Raw genomic sequence first — 24,780 nt, 5'->3', positions numbered from 1 at the left:
TGTCTAACCAGAGCCACAAGTTTTGGTGGCCGGCTCTTCTAGTCATGTAGGGTCTTGCCTGTCACACAATCGAAGCGGATGGGGTGCAGGAGGTGAGGGGGGGGGGCGCATATAACTTCAATCTGAGCATAGACGACAAGCAGGGTATGGGAGGTGTGCTCTTGCAATTTCATCCCGGACATCAAACCCGTTTCGAATGCCTTTCTGAATTGACCACCATTTCGTGTCGAGAAGCCCACGCGCGGTGGCGTGCTCGGGCGAAGTGAACGACATCCGGAATCATCGGGCCAGAGTTTGATTTAACCGTGTTCGAAAATCTGTTTTCCTTCCTAAAGCGCGATTTTATTGCTGTAATTACTGCCCTGCTCGTCATGATACCGTTTATTCCCGAGGCTGTGGTTACTTTGCGCTCTTGAGCAAGTTTTTAAACTTCATAAACATACATTACATTCCATAGCTATCGATCACCTGACGTGCATTAGAGACCATAAATCCTTATGATATACCCAGTAGCAAAAAGCTTACAGGGTTTCTCGCGCATTCGTTGAAGATGACACGAAGGTAAATGTTGCGTTTTTTTTCTCTCAGTTAATGTGTTGATCTTCCCTCACCTCCCCGAAATATTTATGCACTCTACCTGGTTTTACACTGGCTCCAAGATCGGAGGGGTGACACGTTTTCTGTACATGGCTTTGCTTTGCTTTGCCTTGCTGCCACGATCGGCCCTTTCGACTCAGTGATCATGTCACGCGATGACGTCACCACGTGATGGTATTTGTGTCATTCGTGTTGACACCACTGGTGCGGGCCGTCAAAGCTGCTGACGCTCAGTTTTGGGCATGACGTGGCTTTTAACGCTCTGTCCTTAACTTATATAAAGACAATGAGGCTCTAACACCATATAGCGTTATCTCCGCAGTCATTATGGATGCAGTAACTGTTTCCTGACTCAGTGTGCAGTGAAATGAGAAACTCTGAATATCCCCGGTGCATCACAACCGTTGAATAAAAAGAAAGTCACTTGTTTTATTGTTATAAATAATACTTCACAATTTTTCTGTCACATCCGACAACGTCACTAGAATCATTGCTCATTACGCGTTCTATGCCTTGAGTTCCTTGGGAATTCCGGCGTTGACGTCATCCTCGATGCCACACTCGTCATTTCCACGACGAATCTTGAAGTAGCCTGGAACAATAAAACGCAGGTGGTGTTACTTTCGCATTGCAGCGCCCACATACGTCCTGCTTAGTTCGAAATCAGTTTGCCAGATTGCGCGTACTCTGATATTCCTTTGTATCGTACATCCACGCCATCTTAAAGGGCCCGTCAACAGGATCTGACTTTTTTTTTATACCCCGAAAGAATCAAGGCAATTCGTAGAGCAGACCACAACGATTACTTTTTCCGAATATTACAGCACTGCGCGCCGCGAAGAGCTTCCATGCCGAAAAACAATTCCCAGGACCTTTTCCTACGCCTGACCAATCCACCTTTTACTAGCAGCGAGGCAAGTCGCCAATCGGCGACTTGACTGAGCACACAGCTCGTCGCGACTGGTCTAAACCGGTCACGACAACGGGCTACGCCTTACCTTCCCTGTGAGGAAGAAGGATGGCGAGGCCGTGCGAAGACTGAAAACCAGCTGAAACCGATGCTCTGACCCACGTAACTTACCTAATATGGCGCGTATTCGCAAAATTCTTCCGGCAGCATGTTCACAAAGCGAGATTTCGCATATTTCTCTTCGTAACAATATTTTGATTTCGGGGTTGTTTACTGGCTTTTTAAGAAACGCCGAGCCACTCCTACAAAAAAGACTTTTCTTAGAGAACCCCGGCCTTATTGCTTTCAAAATTATAGCACTGGCCGGTGCATGGTCAAGCAGATGACGTAATACGAAATGAGGGGCTCATGAACTCATAATTAGGGCAAGGCGTGTCCATCAATCTACAACGGAGCTGTAAATGGCACCGGTGCTTGATTTGACGGTGGCAGTTCACACCCGCCCACGAACGGAAAACCCCTGTCAAGCCATCTATGGGAGTGATTACGTCATATAATGACGTCGCCATGTGGCATTACGTAGACGTCACGAATAAACTAGTTTTATGATGTCATTATGCGTTCAGATGATAGCTTCATAGGCACGTCGTTGCAGGCATTGTAAATCTATCATTTCTCAAGAGTGATTGACGTGTTATTATTCATAGAAAGAGTTATTCATAGCAAGAGTTATTATTCATAGCAATGCGAGTTCAAGACGATAGCAATAAAAGTTTTACGGTGAGTGAACTAGTGTAAGGGGACATGGAACTAAACATCTAGTCAAAGAAGGGCGAATCTATCCATTTCTTTGTAGCGTAACGAAAAAGAAAGTCAGGCACTAGTTTTGTTACGGACACTTGCCTTTGTCTCCCCAGTCTTCGTTCCAGGAGTTTGCGACCAGCCAGTAAGGGACGCCGTTCTCAGAGCCCCAGCCTAAGATGCGAATAGCGTGACCGCCCAGAACATCGTCACTGTGCTTCTGGTAAACTCCTGCACCACAAGAAAAAAAAAATAAAAGGCATATGCTTCAGTAAGCAAACGGCCCGTCAGATTGCAGTATTAGAGAGTTTGAAAATCGGGGCCCGCCAGGGCACATACGCAGCCCCCAAGCCAATCTTGGACTTTTGCGTTCGAATTGACCCAAGGCCCAAAAGTTGCAAAGTAGCGTGGTACCAAGGCGTTTTGAGTCGCCAGCGACATGAAGTCAATGCAGTGGGAGCCACGGCACCGTATGGCCGGCCTCTCGACTAATTTGAATTTCGCCAGTTGTGGCGCGCTCTCCGAGAATTGGGGATCCACCGTCTTGTGTCCCCGATTCTCAAACTCTCTATTTTATAAATAATTGTTGTGGTTTAACGTCAGAAAACCACCATATGATTATAAGAAACGCTGTTGTGGGGGGTTCCGAAAATTTCGACCACCTGAGGTTCTTTAACGTTCACCTAAACCTAAGCACACGGGGCTCATGCATTTTCGCCTCCATCAAAATGCAACCGAGATTCAATTCCGCGACCTGCGGGTTAGCAGCGAGTGCCTTAGCCACTATAGACCACTGTGGCGGGTGGGTTACCGTGTTAACAACAACAAATACTGGCCATTATGTTTGGAAACTGTGCTTGGTTCTAAAAACATATGGTAGCAACATCATATTTAGGGGCGGAAATTGGTGCAACTTCTGCAAAGACTAAGAGTCATATGCAACTGGCGTGTACGTATGAAAACAAGTTAACAAGAGTTCTCACTATTTCATTCACTGAGATACAAATATACAATGTTAATCCATTCCACAGACCATGCCAGCGAAAAAAAATAATAAGTTGGCCATGATATCTACCATAACGTAGAACTTGTCTTCACGGATGTCCCCCACTCTTATCGTTTGCGAAGTGGGTGTTTTATAATATCACTTCCGCTCGCATAATACTGTTACGTGATTTCGTCTGACTGAAAGAGGGCATAGTGGGGCATACCCAAGTAAGGTGCCTCAGACTGAGAGTAAAGAAGTGGACGTTGTCAGCGAGCTGTGTTGTGGCTGCGGACCGACTACTGTTATTTTCCACGTAACATTTTGGTGGAGGTGCTGGGTACTCTTCTGACAACGGAGCTACGCAGTGGACGCCTCCTTAAGTCTGCTACCATGGCTCCGGGTGAAGATACGGCTTCGCCACCTACCTCAGCAACGACAGCAACCCGGTACGTCGCTCTAACGCAACCCCGTGATCCCGGTACCTTTACTGGAGAGGACAACGTGAATGTGGACAAGTGGCTTAGCATGTACGAGCGCATCAGCAAGCAATATGGCTGGGACCCAACCGTTATGCTTGCGAATGTCATTTTCTATCTTGACAAGACCCCTCGCACCTGGTTTGAGACCCACGAGCACGAAATCACGAGCTGGGAAATGTTTAAACAACAGCTCCGCGACCTGTTTTGGCAACCCGTTTGGTCAACAACTTGATGCCCGAAAGCAATTGGCTGTCCGTACACAGACGTCCACTGAGCCCTACTTGACTTATATTCAAGACATCTTAGCGTTGTGTCAAAGGGCCGATCCCAACATGACTGAGGCCGACAAGATTTCGCACGTGTTAAAAGGAATCGCCGACGATGCGTTCAGTCTGCTTGTATTCACCAACGTAACGACCATGGACGCCGTGATCAAAGAGTGCCGCCGTCTCGAGCAGGCGAAGAGTCGACGCATTTTGCAGCAGTTTCAGCGCCTACCCAACACCGCGGCAACGTCGTCTTGCGAAGCCACTCCTTGTCATCCGTCTACAACCGAAGACGTGACGCGCATCGTCCGACGTGAACTCGAGGCCGCTTACCCGGCTGCCAACAAACTACCGACGTTGCCCGACGCCTCAACGCCAGCTGTCGCCTTGATCCAGGCTGTTGTCCGCCAGGAATTCGCAAACCTTGGTATCCTGTCCACTGCATCCACACTGGATAATACTGGTCCCTCGATAGCTTCTGTGGACATGAGACGTCGCCGTCCGTACTCTATTCAAACAAGGAACCCGTCTGAATGGCGAACAGCTGATGATAAGCCAATCTGCTTCCGCTGTGGTCGCGCAGGACACATCGCTCGTTACTGCCGCAGTCAATGGCCATCTATGTCTTCTGGCTCGTACCCCGCTTACAGTAGCTCATTCCGTCCACCAAACCACCGTTATCCGACCCGCACTCAGTCTACAGCATTTACTGCCCCTGAGGACTACGGCCACCCTGCCCCGTCGTCGCCACCGCCTCAAAGCCGCCCTTCTCGTTCAAACACGCGTCGCCGCTCTCCCTCGCCATCGTTCAACCGCCGCGCGTCCCCGGAAAACTAGGCTGTGCAGCTTCTGGAGGTGAAGCTGCCCTGTCGACCTTACCCAAAAATCCTCTGTTGCCCTTACGTTTGAACCGGAACACCCTAGAAGTATATGTTGATGGTACACCTGTTGAAGCTTTGATAGATACGGGCGCTCACGTCTGTATTATGAGTTCGCGTTTTCGTCGTCGCATGAAGAAGGTCCTCACGCCGCCCTTGACCAGTGTCGTCCAAGTTGCAGATGGTGCAAAAGTCCCTGTCGTCGGTATGTGCACAGCTCAACTTACCGTAGCCGGTCATCAAGTGGTCGTCCTTTTTACCGTGCTTGAAACATGTCCCCACGACCTCATACTAGGCCTCGATTTTCTTGCCGCCAATTCTGCTCTGATTGATTGCTCCGCTGGTGTGCTCCGCCTTGAACTACCACAAATCAGTGCCGCCCCGTACCAACCTACATGCCGATTACAATGCAGCGATTTTGTTCGCCTGCCCTCGAAAACTGTGACGTACGTCGATTTTCTGTGCTCACCAGCTGTGCCCGACGGTGACTATTACGCTACGCCTCTCACCGACGTACTCCTTGCGCACAATGTTGCAGTGCCCTATACGGTGCTCAGCATCACAGATAACAAAACTTGTCTACCTCTTGTCAATTTCGGCTACATGAATCGTGTGCTTCCACAAGGCATTTCTGTGGCCCACCTGTGTCCGTTGCTCGATTCACAAATTGAAGTGCTTGCCTTAGACACACTTGCTTCACCGCAGCGCACATCACTCGCAACACATTCGGGCAGCCGTCAAATTGTAGACATGATCGCCACTGATCTTCCACCTCCGCAAGTTGAAGCCCTACAACATCTTCTCGAGGCCTACCAGGATGTTTTCGATTTTGGTGAGCGACCTCTTGGGCAGACGTCCTTTGTCCAGCATCGCATACACACAGGTGATGCCAACCCTGTTCACCGCCGTCCCTACAGAGTGTCTGCTTTTGAGCGGAGCATAATTCAGAAGGAGGTGAACAAGATGCTAGCGAAGGACATTATTGAACCATCCTCCAGTCCCTGGGCATCCCCGGTGGTATTAGTTAAAAAGAAGGACGGATCGTGGCGATTTTGAGTGGACTATCGCCACCTTAACAACATCACCAAGAAAGACGCATACCCTCTGCCCCGCATTGATGACGCCCTTGATTGCCTCCATGGTGCCGCCTACTTTTCTTCTATAGATCTTCGTTCTGGTTATTGGCAGATTGCCGTGGACCCCATGGACCGAGAGAAGACGGCTTTTGTAACACCCGATGGCCTCTACCAATTCAAAGTCATGCCTTTCGGCTTATGTAATGCCCCCGCCACCTTTGAACGAATGATGGACTCCCTGCTCCATGGATTCAAGTGGTCTACGTGTCTTTGTTATCTGGATGACGTGATTGTGTTTGCTCCCACTTTTGAAGCGCACCTTGAAAGACTGTCAAAAATTCTTGATGTATTCCGTCTCGCCGGCCTTCAGCTGAATTCATCTAAGTGCCGGTTTGGTCGCCGTCGCATTACAATACTTGGACATATTGTTGACGCTTACGGTGTACAGCCTGACCCAGAAAAAGTTCGAGCTGTGAAGGACTTTCCTGTGCCGAAAACCGCCAAAGATGTCCGCAGCTTTGTGGGGCTCTGCTCCTATTTTCGGCGGTTCATCAAGAACTTCGCGGAAATCGCTCGGCCCCTAACAGATTTACTCAAACCGGATGAGACGTTTACCTGGGGTCCCTCGCAAGCAGCAGCATTTTCCGACCTGACCACTTGGCTCACTTCTTCTCCTGTGCTGGCTCACTTCGACCCTACGGCACCGACGGAAGTGCGCACCGATGCCAGCGGTTACGGAATAGGCGCTGTGTTGGCTCAGCGACAACGTGGGCAGCATCGTGTGATAGCTTATGCCAGCAGGCTGCTGTCCACCTCGGAGCGTAATTATTCCATAACAGAGCGCGAATGCCTAGCGCTGGTGTGGGCAGTCGCGAAATTTCGCCCTTACTTATACGGCCGACCATTTATAGTTCTTACCGACCACCACGCTCTCTGCTGGCTCGCCTCCCTCAAAGATCCCACAGGTCGTCTCGCCCGCTGGGCACTCCGCCTCCAGGAGTATTCTTACACCGTAGTGTACAAATCAGGAAAACTGCACAAAGATGTGGATTGTCTGTCACGCTACCCTGTGGCCGACTGCGATCCTACGACCACTGATTCTGTGGGCTGCGTCCTTTCCATCTCCCAGCTGCTTCATCTCGGGGACGAGCAGCGTCGCGATCCGGATATCAGCCGCCTAATACAACAGCTCGAATCTTCACCGCAAGACGCTTCCGTTCGCATGTTTACCTTAAAGGACCACACCTTATATCGGCGTAATTTATCGCCCCATGGTCACGACCTACTTCTGGTCATACCAAAGCACCTGCGTTCTACAGTCCTACGCGAGCTCCATGACGCGCCAACCGCGGGTCACCTTGGTGTCTCTCGCACATATGACCGTGTGCGCCGCCGCTTCTACTGGCCTGGCCTTTCACGTTCTGTACGTCGCTATGTCAACGCTTGTGAAATTTGCCAGCGTCGCAAAAAGCCGTCGAGACTACCTTCCGGATATCTTCAGCCCATCGACATCCCATCGGAGCCATTCTTCCGTGTTGGTTTGGACCTTCTCGGTCCCTTCCCAACATCCGCCTCCGGAAACAAGTGGGTCGCGGTGGCTACGGATTACGCGACCCGTTATGCAGTTACGCGAGCCATGCCAACAAGCTGCGCTACAGACGTCGCTGATTTTCTACTACGCGATCTCATTTTAGTGTATGGAGCCCCTCGTCAACTGCTGACAGACCGAGGCCGTACGTTCCTTTCGAAAGTGGTTGACGATATCCTGCGTTCCTGCTCTACCCAACATAAGCTCACGACATCATACCACCCCCAGACAAATGGGCTTACAGAACGTTTAAACCGCACCTTGACAGACATGCTATCAAAATACGTCTCGGCCGATCATCGTGATTGGGACCTTGCACTACCCTACGTGACGTTCGCATACAATTCCTCCCGGCATGACACTGCCGGGTACTCGCCATTTTACCTTCTGTTTGGACGCGAACCAACATTGCCGTTGGATACCTTCCTGCCAGCCGCTGCGCAGTCTACTTCTGAATATGCACGCGACGCTATTACCCGAGCTGACCATGCTCGTCAGCTTGCCCGCAGCCGGTTAATGGCGTCCCAAGACTCGCAGAAGCATCGTTACGACGAGCGGCATCGCGACGAACACTTTCCAACAGGCTCCCTCGTTCTTCTTTGGTCCCCTACGCGACATGCAGGCCTGTCAGAAAAACTTCTCTCTCGTTTCACGGGCCCATACCGCGTGCTTAGACGAGTGACCGACACTACATATGAAATTGTCCCTGATAATCCATCAACCTCTTCCGCTCTGCTGTCAAGGGACATCGTCCACGTATCAAGGCTCAAGCGTTACCACACTGCTCCTGCTGTGGCCCCGTAAACTCGCCGGGTCGGCGCTTTTGCCGCCGGGGGTCGTGTTACGTGATTTCGTCTGACTGAAAGAGGGCATAGTGGGGCATACCCAAGTAAGGTGCCTCAGACTGAGAGTAAAGAAGTGGACGTTGTCAGCGAGCTGTGTTGTGGCTGCGGACCGACTACTGTTATTTTCCAGGTAACAATACAAACACTTGTTAGCATAAAGCTGGTTTTGAACGTTTTGCAAATTGCTTAAATACTAGTCTATAGGCTGTCTGCTGTTATTACAGAAACAGTGATGTCACTCAATCGCAGATATATACAATGAACTTATCAACGTGGCTGTTTGATTCTACTGAGTTGCTGACTGTTTGTTCTGTTTCTTGCATTGTGCTCAGATTTGGGTGCACGTTAAAGAACCCAAGTGGTCGAAATTTCCGGAGCCCTCCACTACGGCGTCTCTGATAATGATATTGTGGTTTTAGGACGTTATACCTCACACATAAATCAATCAATCAATCAATCAATCAATCAATCAATCAATCAATCAATCAATCAATCAATCAATCAATCAATTCTTGAATTGCTTTTATCCTCATGCTAACATGACCCCGAAACAAAGATGGAGTATGCAAAAGAAAAAAAAAGGCTGATTCCTAGAAATGAATGTTTGGTTTGCATTCCCTCATCGTGCCTACCTCATGCTAACTCGAGTGTGTTCGTAATTGTGCTAATACGAAGTTTACTCTCTTGTGCGTGAGTGCAGAGGCACACGCAACTGCGGTAACTGCGCGAAAATAATTCTGATACCAACATGAAAAGCTATGAATAACAAGCAACCAGGACGCCTGGTCAGACAGAGCAACATATACAGGAAAAGCAGGGAGGCCAACAACACAAATAGATTGTTAGCTGCACCATGTTTGAAATAAGAGGCTCAGGTTTAGAGACAGAGAAAAAAAGCAGAACAAAAACTAGCATCAGACATGAACAGTAAAAATAAACGCTAATCAGAACTTCCATCAATAGTCTAGGCACGTGTTGTTCAAGAGCGGCAATATATACGAGTAATGAGCACGAGCGGGAAGCTCGCCGAAAGAAACACTCACTCCACAAAAAGCGAGTGAATAAGAAGAGAGAGAGAAAAAAAAACGTAGTGGTGCATTTGCGTGCGGTTAAGTAAACCTTACCGCTCTTATATGACAGGAAGTCCGAGTAGACAGTAAAGTCTGCTTCTACGGGTCCGTTCTTGTAAATCTCCGTCTTTATCTGGTCTTCGTCGCCAGATAGTGTGTAGACTTTCTTACCTGTAGAAAATGAAGATTTACATTTATTAATTTAGTTGCAGCAGTGTGCAGCAAGGCAAATGAAGTTTAACGTCTCAGGACAAAGTATTTTGCAATCTGGTTATGCACTGTGGCTGAAAGTCGGAATGGACATATGAAAAAACGATGTGTTACGAAGACTCGTGCAAATGTTGCTTAGTTAAAGTCTTTTTTCTTTCTCAACATTTCATTTTGCCGAAGAATTCTTGCTTTTGAAGGCTTTTTTCTCGCTTGCAGTAAGAATATTAGATGAAACTTTCGTCCCATCATAAACGCATTCGAGCTCTGAAGTTGAATGCGACAGCGTTAAAGGGCTCGTTTCTCGAAAATGCTGGTGTCGGTGTTAGTGGTTGTGAGCGAAAAACTATCTTGATCGTGACCGAAAAATCTAGAAAGATGCAAATAAAATATATATATGAAATTTCCAGTTGAGAGATAGAGAGAGAAAGAGGTAGAGGTTTATTTACCAAAAGGCAGAAAGGTCAGCCTGAGCGATAGCGTGCTCTCTCTTGTTACATTAAACCATGGAAAGGAAAAGGGGAAGAAGAAAGGCAATGGATGATGAGTGTGAGTTAGAGAGGTGTGCATGAAACTCGGGAAACTTTATAGCCTTGCATTTACTCCAGCCCTCTGGTTCGAAGAAGGCTACGAGCACTCTTACGAGCACAGTTACAATGTTGATGTCGGGCCAAGGGCCCAACACAATCTCGGCAGTTAATGACGTACTGCGAAATCGTTCAGTAAATGAAACGAAGGGTCGCTTGCAAATGACTGTTCATTTCATCGCTTTCAATGAGTCACATGCATGCTGCGTTCCCCATTTTTTTGTGTTAGTGAACATAAACATCAGCAGCAATAAACTAGTCCAAGAGAGCAATTTGATTACCGAAGTGTTTGTCTTGGCTGTAGCTCTTCTCGTATCCCTCGCGGCAGTTTCGCACACACTCAGGTGTCGGACCGTCTCCCTTGCACGGAGGCAGTCGCCCCTTGGTGTGATGTTCACAGGGTGGGAAGTGGTAAGGCTGGCAACCATCATCCGTACCGTACAGGCCACCGGTAACAAGGCCTTTGTCCTTGTAGAACTGCCATGCTGAAGGCGGGAATCCTCCGTTACACCTAACACACACACACACACACAAAAACACAAACACACAGCGATGGTGTTCAAGCAAGTCAGGGAGATTTGGTATTGTTTTTAAGAAAGCGGGATATCTTAGTGTATTCTAGTTAACAGACCACAATGATTGATTAAGGAGAAGGTGTTCCAGAACTTGGGGTGGTGGTAACAGCTCTATCTAGAACTCCATCAAAATTTTTGCCTGTGTCTAGACTGCTGCCGAGGAGGTCCGGAGATCCTGTCTCATCGCCAACTCATCCATGGGCTTGCTAGATGGCTCATCGATGAACTAGGAGGTTCGAGCATGCACTGTGCGGCCATTCGCAGCGCCGCATTTTCATGTGGGACGACTGCATTCTCTTATAACCGTACATTCGTAGAGAATATGCCTAAGAAATGCGTGTGTCCAGCCACACAATTTCCAGTTATTTTTAATATTTATTTCTGAATATATGCTCCTGAAATGAAAGGGATTGAGGGAGGTGTGGGTTTCTAACTGCCCCCAATCTACCGCTTGCGCCGTGTCAAGTTTGTGGCCCAGAGTGGATACATACTTACAGAAACGGAGGGTGGCGCAAAAACATAGCACACGAGAGACAGATGAAGACACCTGCGGAAGCTTACACTTGTTTTATTTACACCTTAGGTGAATGAGTGTGTAGGACAGAGAAAGGCCAAAAGAGAGAGTGGAAAAAATCATGGCATATCCACGGAGTGAATGATGATGAGGGGGGTGTAGCGCTGCAGGGTTTCATCGCTAAACAATAAGCCATCCGCGAATATCGCCCACTACATCATCAAAGGCGTGACACACACTGTATATATTTATACAAGAAATGTTATTATTCGTAAGTGGTAGCTTTGCGTCGCTTCCGTTCCCCCTTTATTATAATGGCTTTATGGCCGGTGAAGGGGTGGATCAGTAATGGGCCATAGTGGGATGTTTGCAAAGACGAAGTAGCGGGTAGTTTGCGAAGGTGAAACTATAGGCGGTCACGTACATACCTACAAAGCATGGACCCAGGGGGAAAATCTATGGTTCTCTAACGTGCCCCTAGATTCAAGTACACAACCGTCTTGCATTTCATATTCGCTACTTCTCAACAGTATTTGCTTTATGGTCGGTGAAGTGGTGTATCGGTGATGGCGCGTAGTGGGATGTTTGCAAATAAGTAGTTGGTAATTTGCAAAGTAAAGAAGGAAAAAACTTTATTCGCAAGGGTTTCGGACAGGGGTCATGAGCTTGATGGGTGGGGCCCCAAATCCAGGGCTCCACTGGCTGCTGCCGCCTGCCTGACGTGATGCAGAAGTGCATGCTGCACCTGTGGGTCAGAGCTGGTGAGCTGTGCCTCCCATTGCTCGAAAGTATTAGAAAGCTTGTATTGACCTAAAAAAGGTATCTAAATTTGGTGGTTGGTTTAGGCATCCCCACAAAATGTGGTAGAGCGATGGCGAGCCGCCACACCACGGATACGCATGCCCATACAGCGTTGGAAAAGTTTTGTGTAATCTTTGAAGTTCGGGAAAGACTCCCGTTTGAATTCTGCGGAGGTCAATCGCGTCCTCCTCTTTTAATAATTTGGGGGGGGGGGGCGCTGTATTTTTGTCGCAAGCCTCGCTGGTTAGCAAGAATTTCGCGAGGGGCCATTCTGAATGGGTCCCTATCCTCCTCGATAGCTTCTTCCTGGAGTGTTCCAAAGGATTGAATGTGCTGTCGAAGCTCTGCTCGGTTCGTAAGCCTTCGAGCACAAGCGTCGGCACTTTCGTTCCCTTTCAAGCCTGCATGTCCTGGACACCAGATGAGCCTGTGTTTGATCGTCAATCTCCCACCTAAGAATTTGCTTATTTTTATTGGAAGGCGGCCTCTTAAAAAGAAATGGCACGCTTCCTGCGATTCGGAAATGATAATTGTCTGCGGTTCATCTCTCTGTTCCTGCGCTTTGATTGCAAGGGCAATGGCAAAGCATTCCGCCTTGGCGATCGAGGACGTGTACAGAAATGCACATGTCACCATGCAGTTGTCATCGCTAAGTACTGATGCAACTGACCATTTAAAATTGTACCTCGAACCGTCCACATAAAAAATATTAAGTGTGAATACACTTTATAAGCGACCCCAAACCATCCACCGCCGTCGGCGGCGTCCGCAGTCTTCTCTCTATCTTTAAAAGAAAGAGGACTTGGCGGGCCGCAGCGCGACGCTCTACCGAATAAGCCACGGACGCGACGCTGATATCGGTGTCAGTAACGCGCCTTATACCCCCTCCCCCTTCGCTCGCTCCTCCGCTCTCCTTGCTCGCTGCAGCTGCGCGCGCACCCCTCTCTCTCGCGCGCCCGCCTTCTCTCTCAGCCTCCCGTCGAGAGCGGGTCGTGAGGGGGAGTAAAGTTAAAATCCGTTGGCATTCGCCAAGGAGTTAACGTAAACTCCCCCGTGTGATCAAATTGCGATTCCCAGGAACCATCACACCATAAAGGCACCATAGTGTGATTAATAAATATAATAGTGCGAAATAATAAATACCCATCATAGCATCACCCCGTGTATTCGCACTTAACCATGTTCACCCTCGGGGAAATGCTTGGGAGTTTTTTTATTTGTTTTTTAATGTTTTTCGGAGTCGTCGCACTCTCTCCTCTCTGCACTTTCTGTTTGTTTTTACGTCCATATCCTTGTGCAGCGGTGAGATCGAGATCTTGTTGCGGACGGCATCAGGGATTTCTACAAAAACCTCGTCCAGGTTCTGGGGGTATGGCGGAAAGCCCACCCAGGAAAGTATCTCTCTCCCCGCTTTCGTTTGACGTAAACGATTTCTCTGCGCAGTCAGTACCGCTGTCTTCAGCTCAGGGTATGTATTATATCTACCGAGTTCCAAAAGCTTTTGGATTGGTGTGCTTACCGGTAGCCTTATGGCCACTTTGTAGGCGCCCCTAATTATAGACTCGATGGTTTCTTCTTCTGATTTGTTTAACACGTGGAAAGGTAGGCTACACGTAACCTTACACAGTACAAATGCCGTACTAATCCAATTGTGTCTCCTTCCTTCATTCCCTGCTTGTGGTATGTTATTCTATGGATCATTCGTGCAACTTGTTTCGAGACTGATTTTTGCAAAGGTAAAATTATAAGCCGTCACGTACAAACAATGGGTGGACACAGTGGGCCAATCTATTGTTCTTTTAACGCGCACCTGGATACAAGTACCCGACCATCTTGCATTTCATATTAGCCACTTCTCAGCAGTATTTGCTTTATGGTTGGTGAAGTGGTGGATCGGTGATGGGTCGTAATGGGATGTTTGCAAAGACGAAGTAGTAGGCAGTTTGCAAAGGTGGAACTATAGGTGGTCACGTATATACCTACAAAGAATGGACGCAATGGCACAATCTATGGTTCTTTCACGCGCACCTGGATACAGGTTCACGACCATCTTCCATTCCATATTGGCTACTTCTCAACAGTATTTGCTTTATGGCCGGTGAAGTGGTGGATCGGTGATGAGGCGTAGTGGGATGTTTGCAAGGAAGTAGTAGTGGGTAGTTGACAAAGGTGGAACTATAGGTGGTCACGTACATAAATACATACAAGGAATAGATAGACCCACGCATTTAGGAGTTTCACCCCTAATGCAGAAAAGAGTGACCCCCCACATGCACGCGCAAATCGAAATGCCAAAAGGAAATATGCCATCACAGTGTTCCAGCAGAATGCATGAAAAAATGCCCATTCATTTTTCTGAATAGCAATCGATGCTGTGGTTTACAATCACGCCCACTTTCGATATGAATTGCCTGAATCAGTTCACGGGCTGTCTTGTATATAATTTCGTCTAAGGTCTTTGTTTATCTTTCACTCTCGTTTCGCATTTTTTCTCATCATTCTCCACGCAGGCTTTGCAAGGACGTGTGATGAGGGTACCCATGTCATTTTTAATGCACATTTATGATAAGCAAGACGATTATTTTTGCACTGAAACTTGTGGTGGCTGCGTTTCCGATGGAGACAGAAATGTTGTAGGCCCATGTGCTCAGATTTGGGTGCATGTTAAAGAACCCCAGGTGGTTCAGCTCCTCTTTGCTTTGTGTCTGTGTTTTACCCCCGCACTCCCAGTTCGCTGAACCATCATGAATGACCAACTAGCCCACCTTTCCATCCTATTGCAACCCCAGGTGGTAGAAATTTCTGGAGCCCTCCACTACGGCGTCTCTCATAATAATATGGTGGTTTTGGAACGTTAAACCCCACAAATCAATCAATCAATGCACCGAAACTTAATTTCCCCATATCATCAAGATCTTATAAACGACATTTACTGCGCATTAGACGAACGAATTTTCAGCTCTCTTTCGGGCATTCAGTACTTCGCGAGTAAATTCAGTACTTAGCAATTGTTGCTAGAACGCCGCTTTTACAAAATCTCTAAGCTGCTTCGCACGGAGAACTTAAATTCTACTATTTCACACTGTGGCCTAACTTCAGCAATGAAAAAGTTAGGTGAACTAAATTTCCTAATTGATGTCCCAGACGATAAGTTTAGTAATATTAACATGCCTGTCGTACTCAAGAAGTTCTGAAGGCATCGAACAAGTGTCGCATTTGTATACATGTTTTTCGAGGATTTTGGACACATTTCTTGAAACACATATTATAGTAGGGCACGTTTGAAAGAATTGCCATTGTTCGAAAAAAAAACAAAATGCCGAACGCTAAAATGAGACTTCTCTGACAACCCAAGCTTTGGTAATCCAAATGTCATAGGGCATCAATGATCAACGGACTGATGAGTGGGTATCATCTAGAACTTTCACTTTCTGTGTGAGTGCGGTCATATTTGGGACAACTTGCACAACTCCGCTGTCTTTCAAAAAGTATCAGAAGTACAATCCGCTGACTAACCGTAGATATTTCAGAGGCGGTTTTATTAAAGTGTGCTTTGCTCGTGCATGGCACATCTGAAATCAGAAGAGCAAACTGCAAAAAGCCTACAGTGAAAAGAAGGACAACGATATGGATGTAGAAAAGGCCGATGTGCAAGAAAGATGTATGGCTACGTGCTTTTGGTGTATTTTCTACTTCCGAGGCCATTCCGAGCACAGACTATATATATATATATATATATATATATATATATATATATATATATATATATATATATATATATATATATATATATATAGAGAGAGAGAGAGAGAGAGAGAGAGAAAACCATTGCGTGTTTTCCTGTTGTTAACATAACTGAAAAAAAAACACTTTTGCCTGCTAAAACTTTCGTTTGTACTACACGTAGTTTCAAGCTGTTGGTAAGTATAAAAAATACACCCTTATCTAATCAGCGTGATGTGAGATGGTTAGGCAGAATTTTTTTAAAGTGGGACAGGCGGCCGTCAAGTGACCTTTGACTACAACCTTTTCATGTTGTCGGCATACGAATCATTACGGTTGTTACGGAGGTTTATTAAGGTACATGGCAACCGGGAGGATAGCAGCAACAGCAGGCAAGGCGTAGCCAGGGAGCGAACAGCGGAGTGGGCAAACGGAATAGAACTTACCCGTCACCACAGTCTTCACAGCACGTGAGCAGGTCTTCGGCAGAGATGTTCACCTGAACTCGGCCTTTGGTGTGGATGCAGATTCGGTCGGACATGGCTTCCACTGCTCCAAATGCCTGCGAGTTGTATACGCAATTCAGTAGCGGTTAGTGTAGTGGAGCACCTCTATGCTGTTAAACGATGAATACAGAAGCACCTTCTGAGAATTATTATTTACTATCCATTGTACATCTACATTTTAGTTCGTAGTAAGCATAATTCCGCAGACGTGGACTGGTACTAAGACGTTAGGGAAGATATATTAATAAAGCGCAAAAAAGTTTGGATGCCACTCTTGACAGAAGAGTGACTATAATATCAAGATATGAGTAAATGCAGTTTAAATTATTACGTTATAAAGCTATTCGTGCGTTGTGCGATAGATACAGTGATACCTCCTCAATTGATAGTGACATGTCCACTAGGGAGCCACAAGAAACGTGCGATTAACGAGGTGTGAACGACGTTTTACTATGGCAATTTTTGTTACTCTCAAGTCGCGATCGTTTGAAACATGACATGCACGGATGAAGCGATAACTATTTGCTTTGCTCACCCAACACGATCCACACGTGGACTGGTCTCGGATGAGGTGGATGCTGCTGCAGTGGGACCACTGCTCCCGCGCGTCAAAAGATTCGGGCAGGTCATCGGGGATCTCCGTGTGGTAGTGAAGCGGGAGCCTGTAGTTCTTGCTGTCGGGGTGGACGCCCATCAGTCCCTTGATGTAGCTGAGGGGAATGTTCTCGTCAAAGTTCCTGCCGGCCTGGAGGAATGAATTAAGTCACTTGTATTAGAAAGCGCCGGTGGAGGTGAAATGGTAGAGGCCCGTGCACTGCGCGTTATCAGTACCCGTTAAAGAACATCAGATAATCAGAATTTTCGGCATGCTCAATTGTGGCGTTTATCTTATCATTTCGTAGTATTCGGACGTAATACCTCAGATATTATTAGTATTAAAAGTTCTTGTAGATGTATTACCTGTTAGCGACAGAAAATAAGGCAGTGTCATCTGGATAAGGAAGGTTTGGGCGAATGATTATGAGGGACGAACGATAACTAGATGTTGTCTTAGTGTTTTGTGTTAAATGTAGAAGGAAATGACTGCTATTTTTGAAATAATACAGAAATTGCCTATATAAAATGTTTATCTTCAATATATTTTCTTCACTTTAGAAGAAGCTCTTCCGATTGGGCAATAAAAAAAAAAAACGCCAGGCCTGCGCTGAACACAGCGAAAGCTAGAAAAGTGGCCTTCCAGAGTTTTTCAAAACTTATTCGGTAACTACTGCAAGCACACTTCCCTAATACCCACTAGGGCATTAATAATAAATTTTTGAGGGGAAGTACAACGGCCATCGCTCTGCCATTTTTTGTCATTCTTGCCCCGCCGCGGTGGTCTAGTGGCTAAGGTACTCGGCTGCTGACCCGCAGGTCGCGGGTTGGAATCCCGGCTGCAGCGGCTGCATTTCCGATGGAGGCGGAGTTGTTGTAGGCCCATGTGCTCAGATTCGGGTGCACGTTAAAGAACCCCGGGTGGTCAAAATTTCCGGAGCCCTCCACTACGGCGTCTCTCATAATCATATCGTGGTTCTGGGATTAAACCCCACAAATCAATGAATAAATTTTTTTGTCATTCTTCTGAGAAGCTTGATATCCGCTAAACACTTGCAAGGAATTTTGGGCCAATTGTTCATGCAGTGGCTCACAACGATGAGAAATTATGGCTGTAGTGGGTATGCGCCACATTTAATAGGGGGACAGGAACAAGCTTCTGTAATGGGTTGAAGCATAGGATGGCCCACTCGTTACACTATCTGCATTCTGCGACAACTGGCTGTTCTTTCGATGTTTTAAAATGCTTTATAAGTCGTATTAACGCGATTGCCTTCCCGACATCAAGCCTGCCTAAGGTAAGTTTGCCAGCAAGTCACAAGCACCGGCGTAGTTCAGTGCTAGAATACTGGGCTGGCACCTAGCGGACCCAGGTTCGAGCCCCTTGTTTCATCGGTGATTACGGACACTGGCAGCTGTGGCGGACAACTGCACGTGACCCGAGTTGTGATCTGATAACAGCTTCCGCTGTAAAATAACCGATGCAGGAGTAGTTTCTTGGAACCGTGGTAATTCATGGGAAACGTGTGTTTAACTAGCGTCGCGTACATATTACTAGCACAAAAGCACAATGTGTGCTGTGTTGTTCTGCTCTGTTTCAGAGGTTACTACACTAAACACACTTGCCGCACATGTTGTGGTATTATAGGCGCATTTTTTTCTGCTGTATGATTCACATTTTTTATTAAAGGCCTGACATGGCTGATTGACATGGGGAAATTTGGTCTGCAAGAATGAGTCAGCTGTTAAAAGCCCATTGTAATGGTTATGAAGTTGTGCCTGTTTTTCAACAGGTACGCATATTTAACAGCTGCGAAACTAAGCAGAGGATGGACAGGTGTAGTTTAAATGATTGTACAGTGTTTCATTGAGAAATCTTTAGGTACTATGCTGCCATTGAAAGGTTCCGTCAGTCATTGCCATCATCATATATTTGCTTCGAACAAGCCAGTGTAAAAATATCATCCACAGAAAATTGGCAGTACCTTGAATTGTCGAAGTAAATTTCACACCTGCCTTTGAAGGGATCGTCAAAAGACCTTTTGGCAAGACTCAAATCAGCACAGCTATGCTTTCAAGAAACGTGGGAAAAATATCCTGCTTACCTTCCAGGTGGTGTTGAGGTTGTTGATGAAGTTTATCATTTCGTCAGACAATGGCTTCACAGACGGTGGGGCCATGACGCGACCCTGGGCTGCTACGGCAAACAGTGCTAATAATGCGAGAGCCTTCATTGTGTCTGCATAAATATGTAAAAAAAACAACAACACTTCAATACATTGAAGGAGAACTGAAGAAGCAGGTAACATTTGCCTATATCGTAGTTCTACGGTAGTCCGGTGTATTTGCAGTTATTGAGAGGTGTATCGAAGTTTTGATGAAACGGGTAGAAGAGGTCAAAGAAAGTTCAATTAGATTACATTACTCACAGTGGCAATTATCATCTTGGTATTATGAGCATGATTTTTACACAAGAACAGGAAAAATGAGACCCAAGCGCATGTTTCTCTTTACTGGTGTTCTCGTGTAAAAGTTGTGAGCCTTCAACCAAGATGGATCCCTACCGATTTGCTCGTTATAATTGTCTATCAAGTGGGAAATGTCTGTTCTCACCAATACTATGCTCTGCCCACAAACATGACTGTGTCCTATGGCTTTATGTTTCTTGCTGGGCGTCTCTTTTCATTTGTCTCAGTTGTAAACTTACTTTTATTTAAGTATTGACAGTGCCATTCGATTTCAACAGTGGTCTTTCCCAAGAGTGTGAATCAAACCAGAAATTTATTGTACCAGAAGCTATAATTATTGTATACACATTGCTTATGACTCGAATGTAAAGGAAGGCTATTATTAACAATGGTGTTCCCCGCTTTCGCAGTATGCCTCAGCAAATGTAGCCCAAGGGAGAGCTATAGATGTTAGCCTGTGGTTAGGAAAAGATGTTTATACCCCAACCGCACGGCCAGTGAATAATAAGTTCGCAATTTAAGTTATTGTTGAAAGAGAAAAAAAGAGACAATTTGATTCTTTATCAAAATTTTTCTCCATCGAAACCGCCCACGTGCACAGATACTTATCTATCTTTCTTTGATGCACAACTCTGACTTACAAGTTGCAGCGGCTGTATCATGACCGATATATCTGTATTACGGTGTTCAACTAAAGCTCCCAAAGCAATGGTCACAGACAGCCAGTTTTACCTAGCTTTGCAATAATAAAACTATACATCTGTCAATTTTAAGTCTCGACATTTGTTGAAAGGAAAGCGCCCAAGCGGCAGGATGGAAGAATTCAGTCGAAACGCATGGACAGTTTTATCACTTCTGTAACCGCACTAATGAAATATAAGGCTAAAAGTTATTATGTGTGCATGTCTTCTAGCCTGTTTTCAATTTCGCTAACATATAAGTATACACATGAATTGAAAAGCGTGCGTCTTACCTCGGTTTTGCCAGATACGCCCCCAGGTGAATGAGAGAGCATCCGACTTCTTTTATAGCCGATATCATTCAGGCAGGCTGCCGCTCTTATCACGAACGTTGCTACGACATATACCTGCATGTTGCACAAAAGAACAAAGCCAACTTATCGGAAAGCTACCGATCAAGATAACCGCCAATGAGTACTCCGGTCGAATGAGGACTATGTATCACATGACAAGCAGACAGTCGCTGCTTGTGTACACGTCACAGGAGTGTAATCTCCAGAAATGAAAGCTGTTTTCACGTAGCTCGGCAGTCTGGCAGCGTGCTGGTGCTTTCCCCGCAATTTTCATTATTCTTGCCATGCCATATGCCGCAGACATGCTGTGTATGAAATATGTCCCAGTCTGCGGTGGTCAGTCTCTACACGGGTTGTTCGTAAATTGCGGTCCTAAATGCTAATGTAATTAAGTTTGAATCCAGCGGCATTATCAAGTGTACCGCTTCTCTGTAATGTGTAAGATTGTGCATGTGTGAGAAATCTAACGGACAGGTTATTAGGTTATTGGGTTAGATAGGTGTTACACGTACAAAGTTTGAAGAGCAGCCCCGCCGTGGTGGTCTAGTGGCTAAGGTACTCGGCTGCTGACCCGCAGGTCATGGGTTTGAATCCCGGCTGCGGCGGCTGTATTTCCGATTTCCGATGGAGGCGGAAATGTTGTAGGCCCGTGTGCTCAGATTTTGGTGCACGTTAAAGAACCCCAGGTGGTCGAAATTTCCGGAGCCCTCCACTACGGCGTCTCTCATAATGATATGGTGGTTTTGAGACGTTAAACCCCACATATCAATCAAAGTTTGAAGAGCAGAGTATGAAAGAATAGATATGGCACACGCATTTGAACGTTCAAAGAAATAGAAACATTCAGCTAGTATGACAACCTAAGAACGCGGTGAAACACTTGGTATAAGAAACCCCAAAGGTCTTCGTGTGGCGTTTGTCGGAATGGGAAGACACGGGTGATGTTTAAATTGACCAGAAAATTTATGAACACTTGTGTGTAGACAATGATTGACTGCCGGTGCAGCGTGTCAGCTGACGATATCGTAGGACGTACGTTGGCCGCACACACAGCTAACACGCCGCAAGGGGCGTTATTAGCGCAATAGTTACACTGCTCGTTATATTCCGGGGTCAGTGTACGTGTCTCCGTTATATTGCGGGGTCAGCGAACGTTGGCGATGAGTGGAAATTTGAGGTAGATGCAAATAAAGAAATGAGAAAAAAATCAGTGTATCCACGGAGTGAATGATGAGTGGGGCGAAGCGTCCATCCGTCTGTCTGTCTGTCTGTCTGTGTCAGTGTCTGTCCGTCTGTCTGTCTGTCTGTCTGTCTGTCTGTCTGTCTGTCTGTCTGTCTGTCTGTCTGTCTGTCTGTCTGTCTGTCTGTCTGTCTGTCTGTCTGTCTGTCCGTCTGTCCGTCCGTCCGTCCGTCCGTCCGTCCGTCCATGGGTTCATTTGTCTGACTGTCTGTCAATCCAAGGACATATACACACAACGCCATCTACTGAGCAATTCACAAGCTAGAGGTGGCTACATACTACTTCTACTACTACGACAGAGGAGGGAACGACCCATACCCTAAGAAGCTTCACCCCTAAAAATGTTCCGTTCGAGTGGGACTGTGAATTGGAACTGGCATTCCTTTGCTCCGTGGCGCGATGCTTATATATGCACTTAGCCACCACGCATACATCCTCCAGAGCACTAACGGTGAGGTATCCGGAAATTTTGACCACCTGGGGTTCTTTAACGTGCGCCCAAACCCGAGCACACGGGCCTACGACATTTCCGCCTCCATCGGAAATGCAGCCGCCGCAGCAGGGATATCGTTACCTACGTCATTCACCGTTAGTGGTACGGACATAATGGATGTTCTTGTGCAGCTTGACTATGAGCCGCGAGATGGAGCAAAGGGATCTGTGGGCGCCATTTCTTTCAAATGGCATCACGCCACCACGTAGTGCTGCATGCGTGGTTATAGAAGCAGGATGGCGTCCGTACTTTGAATTTTATTGCGCCACAGAAATGTGTCCAGCAAAGTGAAATTAGTAGTTGGGAAGGTGATACAAACACGTTACGATTGCGCTGTTCTATTCTGCTTTTGAAAGTGAAACTCAAGCGTCCTTCGAGTCTTGTCTTGGCGGGGCTCGCAGTTCCACAAGTGCTAGAATGCAATATAATGGCTAGCAACAAAGAGTATCTGCACCCTTGTGTGTCTTTCGCCTCAAGTAGGTGACGTTGTGTTTGCATTCCACCTGATGAAGAATCCAATGACAAAGATGTTCAAATAAAACCCTGGGCGTTGACGCTATACGACAAAGCGTCGTTGTCAGCGACTACTGTAAAGTGGCGGCCACGCAGATAAGACCGCTGTTTCCGCAAGAGCTGAACAATTGAGAAGCATTCCAGCTCAAAGAGTGTAGTATCAATACTTCTCAGCAGTATTAATCTGCTGAAGCCAGCATGCGATTCGCCTGCCAGCACGCATTCTTGAGATTTTTCGGACGTTTCAAAATAGGAGCACCGAGGTCAGCGCCACTGGCATAAATATGTACTAGAGTGAACACAGTAGAGACAAATTGGCAGAGCACCAGTTTGGTCTTAGGCAAACACTTGCAGTTTTCAAAAATGGTTTTAGATGCGAAGTAGCTTTTGCCCGGAGCTGTGTCCGCCCATCGGCGACCGTCCGCTCTCCCACTGCGCGTGCGCGAACTCTCCCCCTCTCATAGCGTGGGCGCGAGGAGGTGGAAGGACCCTCTCCTCGCACGAGCTTGATGAGGTGGGAGGAGGTAGCAGAGCGCTGTCTCCACTCAATTTCTCCTCTCCCGTTTATCCCTTCACCAGAGTTATGCGCTCGAATACAATGCTGCGCATGCTTACTCCATTGCTCTCTCCGAGCAGCGCTGGGTGCCGTCACTGTGGCACACAGACGAAAATACACACGAATGGGAGGGAAGGTAACATAAGTGGTACGCGACATATGCACAACTCCACACACAAATGAAGTATACAAATGGAAACAACAAATGGAAACACAAGTGAACACCAGCGCTGCTCCGCATCCCAATATGGTTCCCTTAGTGTAAAGTGGTGTAATTTATTTAGTTCCTGCAATTATACCACTGTGAATGCAAAGGAAACAGTAAATTATTTGGCGCAGCAGTATTGGCAAAATTGTTTATAAAGCACCAAAAATATAAAACGGTGGTTTAAAAACCTTTCGGAGAATAGGATGACGCAACGTCTTGATGAGGTAGAAAATCATTCCTGCACACGAGGCAACTCCATACATCAATAATTTTACCCGTAAAGTGGCCCTTTTTAAGTGTCCGGCTACGAAGGCAAGCTGCAGCATAGCATGCCGAAACGTCTTGTAATCATTCTATGCATTAGATGTCGCATAAAAGACAGTGTAGTCTATTTACCGTAAAAAAATATGAAAAGCTTAGGTGCCGTAGTGCATTAGCAATTGGTCGCTAAATATGCAGCAGTTGTACAGAACCCCAAAAGCACGACATTATTGTCGTATCCACCATAAGGTGCGCAATTGCGCACTTCGCAATTGCGTTCGGCAATCTAGTGTTTTTTAAAGTGCACTGACATCGCACAGTATATACCGGCCTCTAACATATCGCAACTGCCGTGACCAGGGCATAGTTTCCCAAAATTAACTAGAGGGCACTCTGGCGCTGCGATCGTTCAGCAACCATGGGAATGATGTGTAGTACACACATTCGCCTAGTCTTCGTACTTGCGGGCGGCGAATCGTACTTGCGGCTTCGTTTATTGCTGGTTACGGTTTTGTTTTGAAAGAAAGAACGAACACTTTTGAACTTAGTGACTTTATTCGAAATGGTAAGCCTAAAAGAATAGGGCGGTGAAGCGCAAACGGTGAACATTTGCTAATATATGTTTTCGTCAAAAAAACAGGTCCATGCCACACGAACACACACGGACCCAGAAGCAGGCCAGAAGTGCGAAGATTAGACAAATGTGTGCACTACCCATCATTCCCATGCTCGCTGAAGCGTCGGTCGTTGCAGCTCCCATAGACACTAGCGCCAGAGTTCCCTGTAGTGTATATTGAGAAACTCTGTGGACCCGGGTTGAACCCGTGTCCTTCGGGTCAGCAACCGAGCAGTAAAATCGCTACACACTTTAAGTGGAAACATTTTGCGCAGAAAATCGGATGTGAGACCACATTCTGTCATAAACCTGAAAAGTGCATTGCACATGGAACCGTATAAGTGCTTCATTGTGAAGCTTGAAACATTATTATGCACTGCAGTGTAG

The 24,780-nt window shown here is 46.6% G+C and overlaps 1 protein-coding gene across 1 annotated transcript; it reads right to left on the bottom strand.

Annotated features, from left to right (window-relative positions):
• Positions 1-1,006: 1,006 nt before the first annotated feature.
• On the bottom strand, positions 1,007-20,557 carry LOC119167302 (cathepsin B-like). The gene is made up of 8 exons (XM_037418764.2): positions 20,447-20,557; positions 19,111-19,244; positions 16,947-17,156; positions 16,352-16,467; positions 10,574-10,803; positions 9,553-9,669; positions 2,411-2,539; positions 1,007-1,189 (listed from the first exon to the last, which is right to left on the bottom strand). Exons 2-8 carry the CDS (start codon positions 19,237-19,239, stop codon positions 1,104-1,106), a joined length of 1,017 nt encoding a protein of 338 aa, XP_037274661.2. The 5' UTR covers positions 19,240-19,244; positions 20,447-20,557; the 3' UTR covers positions 1,007-1,103.
• Positions 20,558-24,780: the final 4,223 nt, after the last annotated feature.

Source organism: Rhipicephalus microplus, chromosome 1, assembly GCF_043290135.1.
Source record: "Rhipicephalus microplus isolate Deutch F79 chromosome 1, USDA_Rmic, whole genome shotgun sequence".
Taxonomy (NCBI): domain Eukaryota; kingdom Metazoa; phylum Arthropoda; class Arachnida; order Ixodida; family Ixodidae; genus Rhipicephalus; species Rhipicephalus microplus.
The sequence above is the reverse complement of the archived record's forward strand: the minus strand, read 5'-3'. Positions and strand labels throughout refer to the sequence as shown.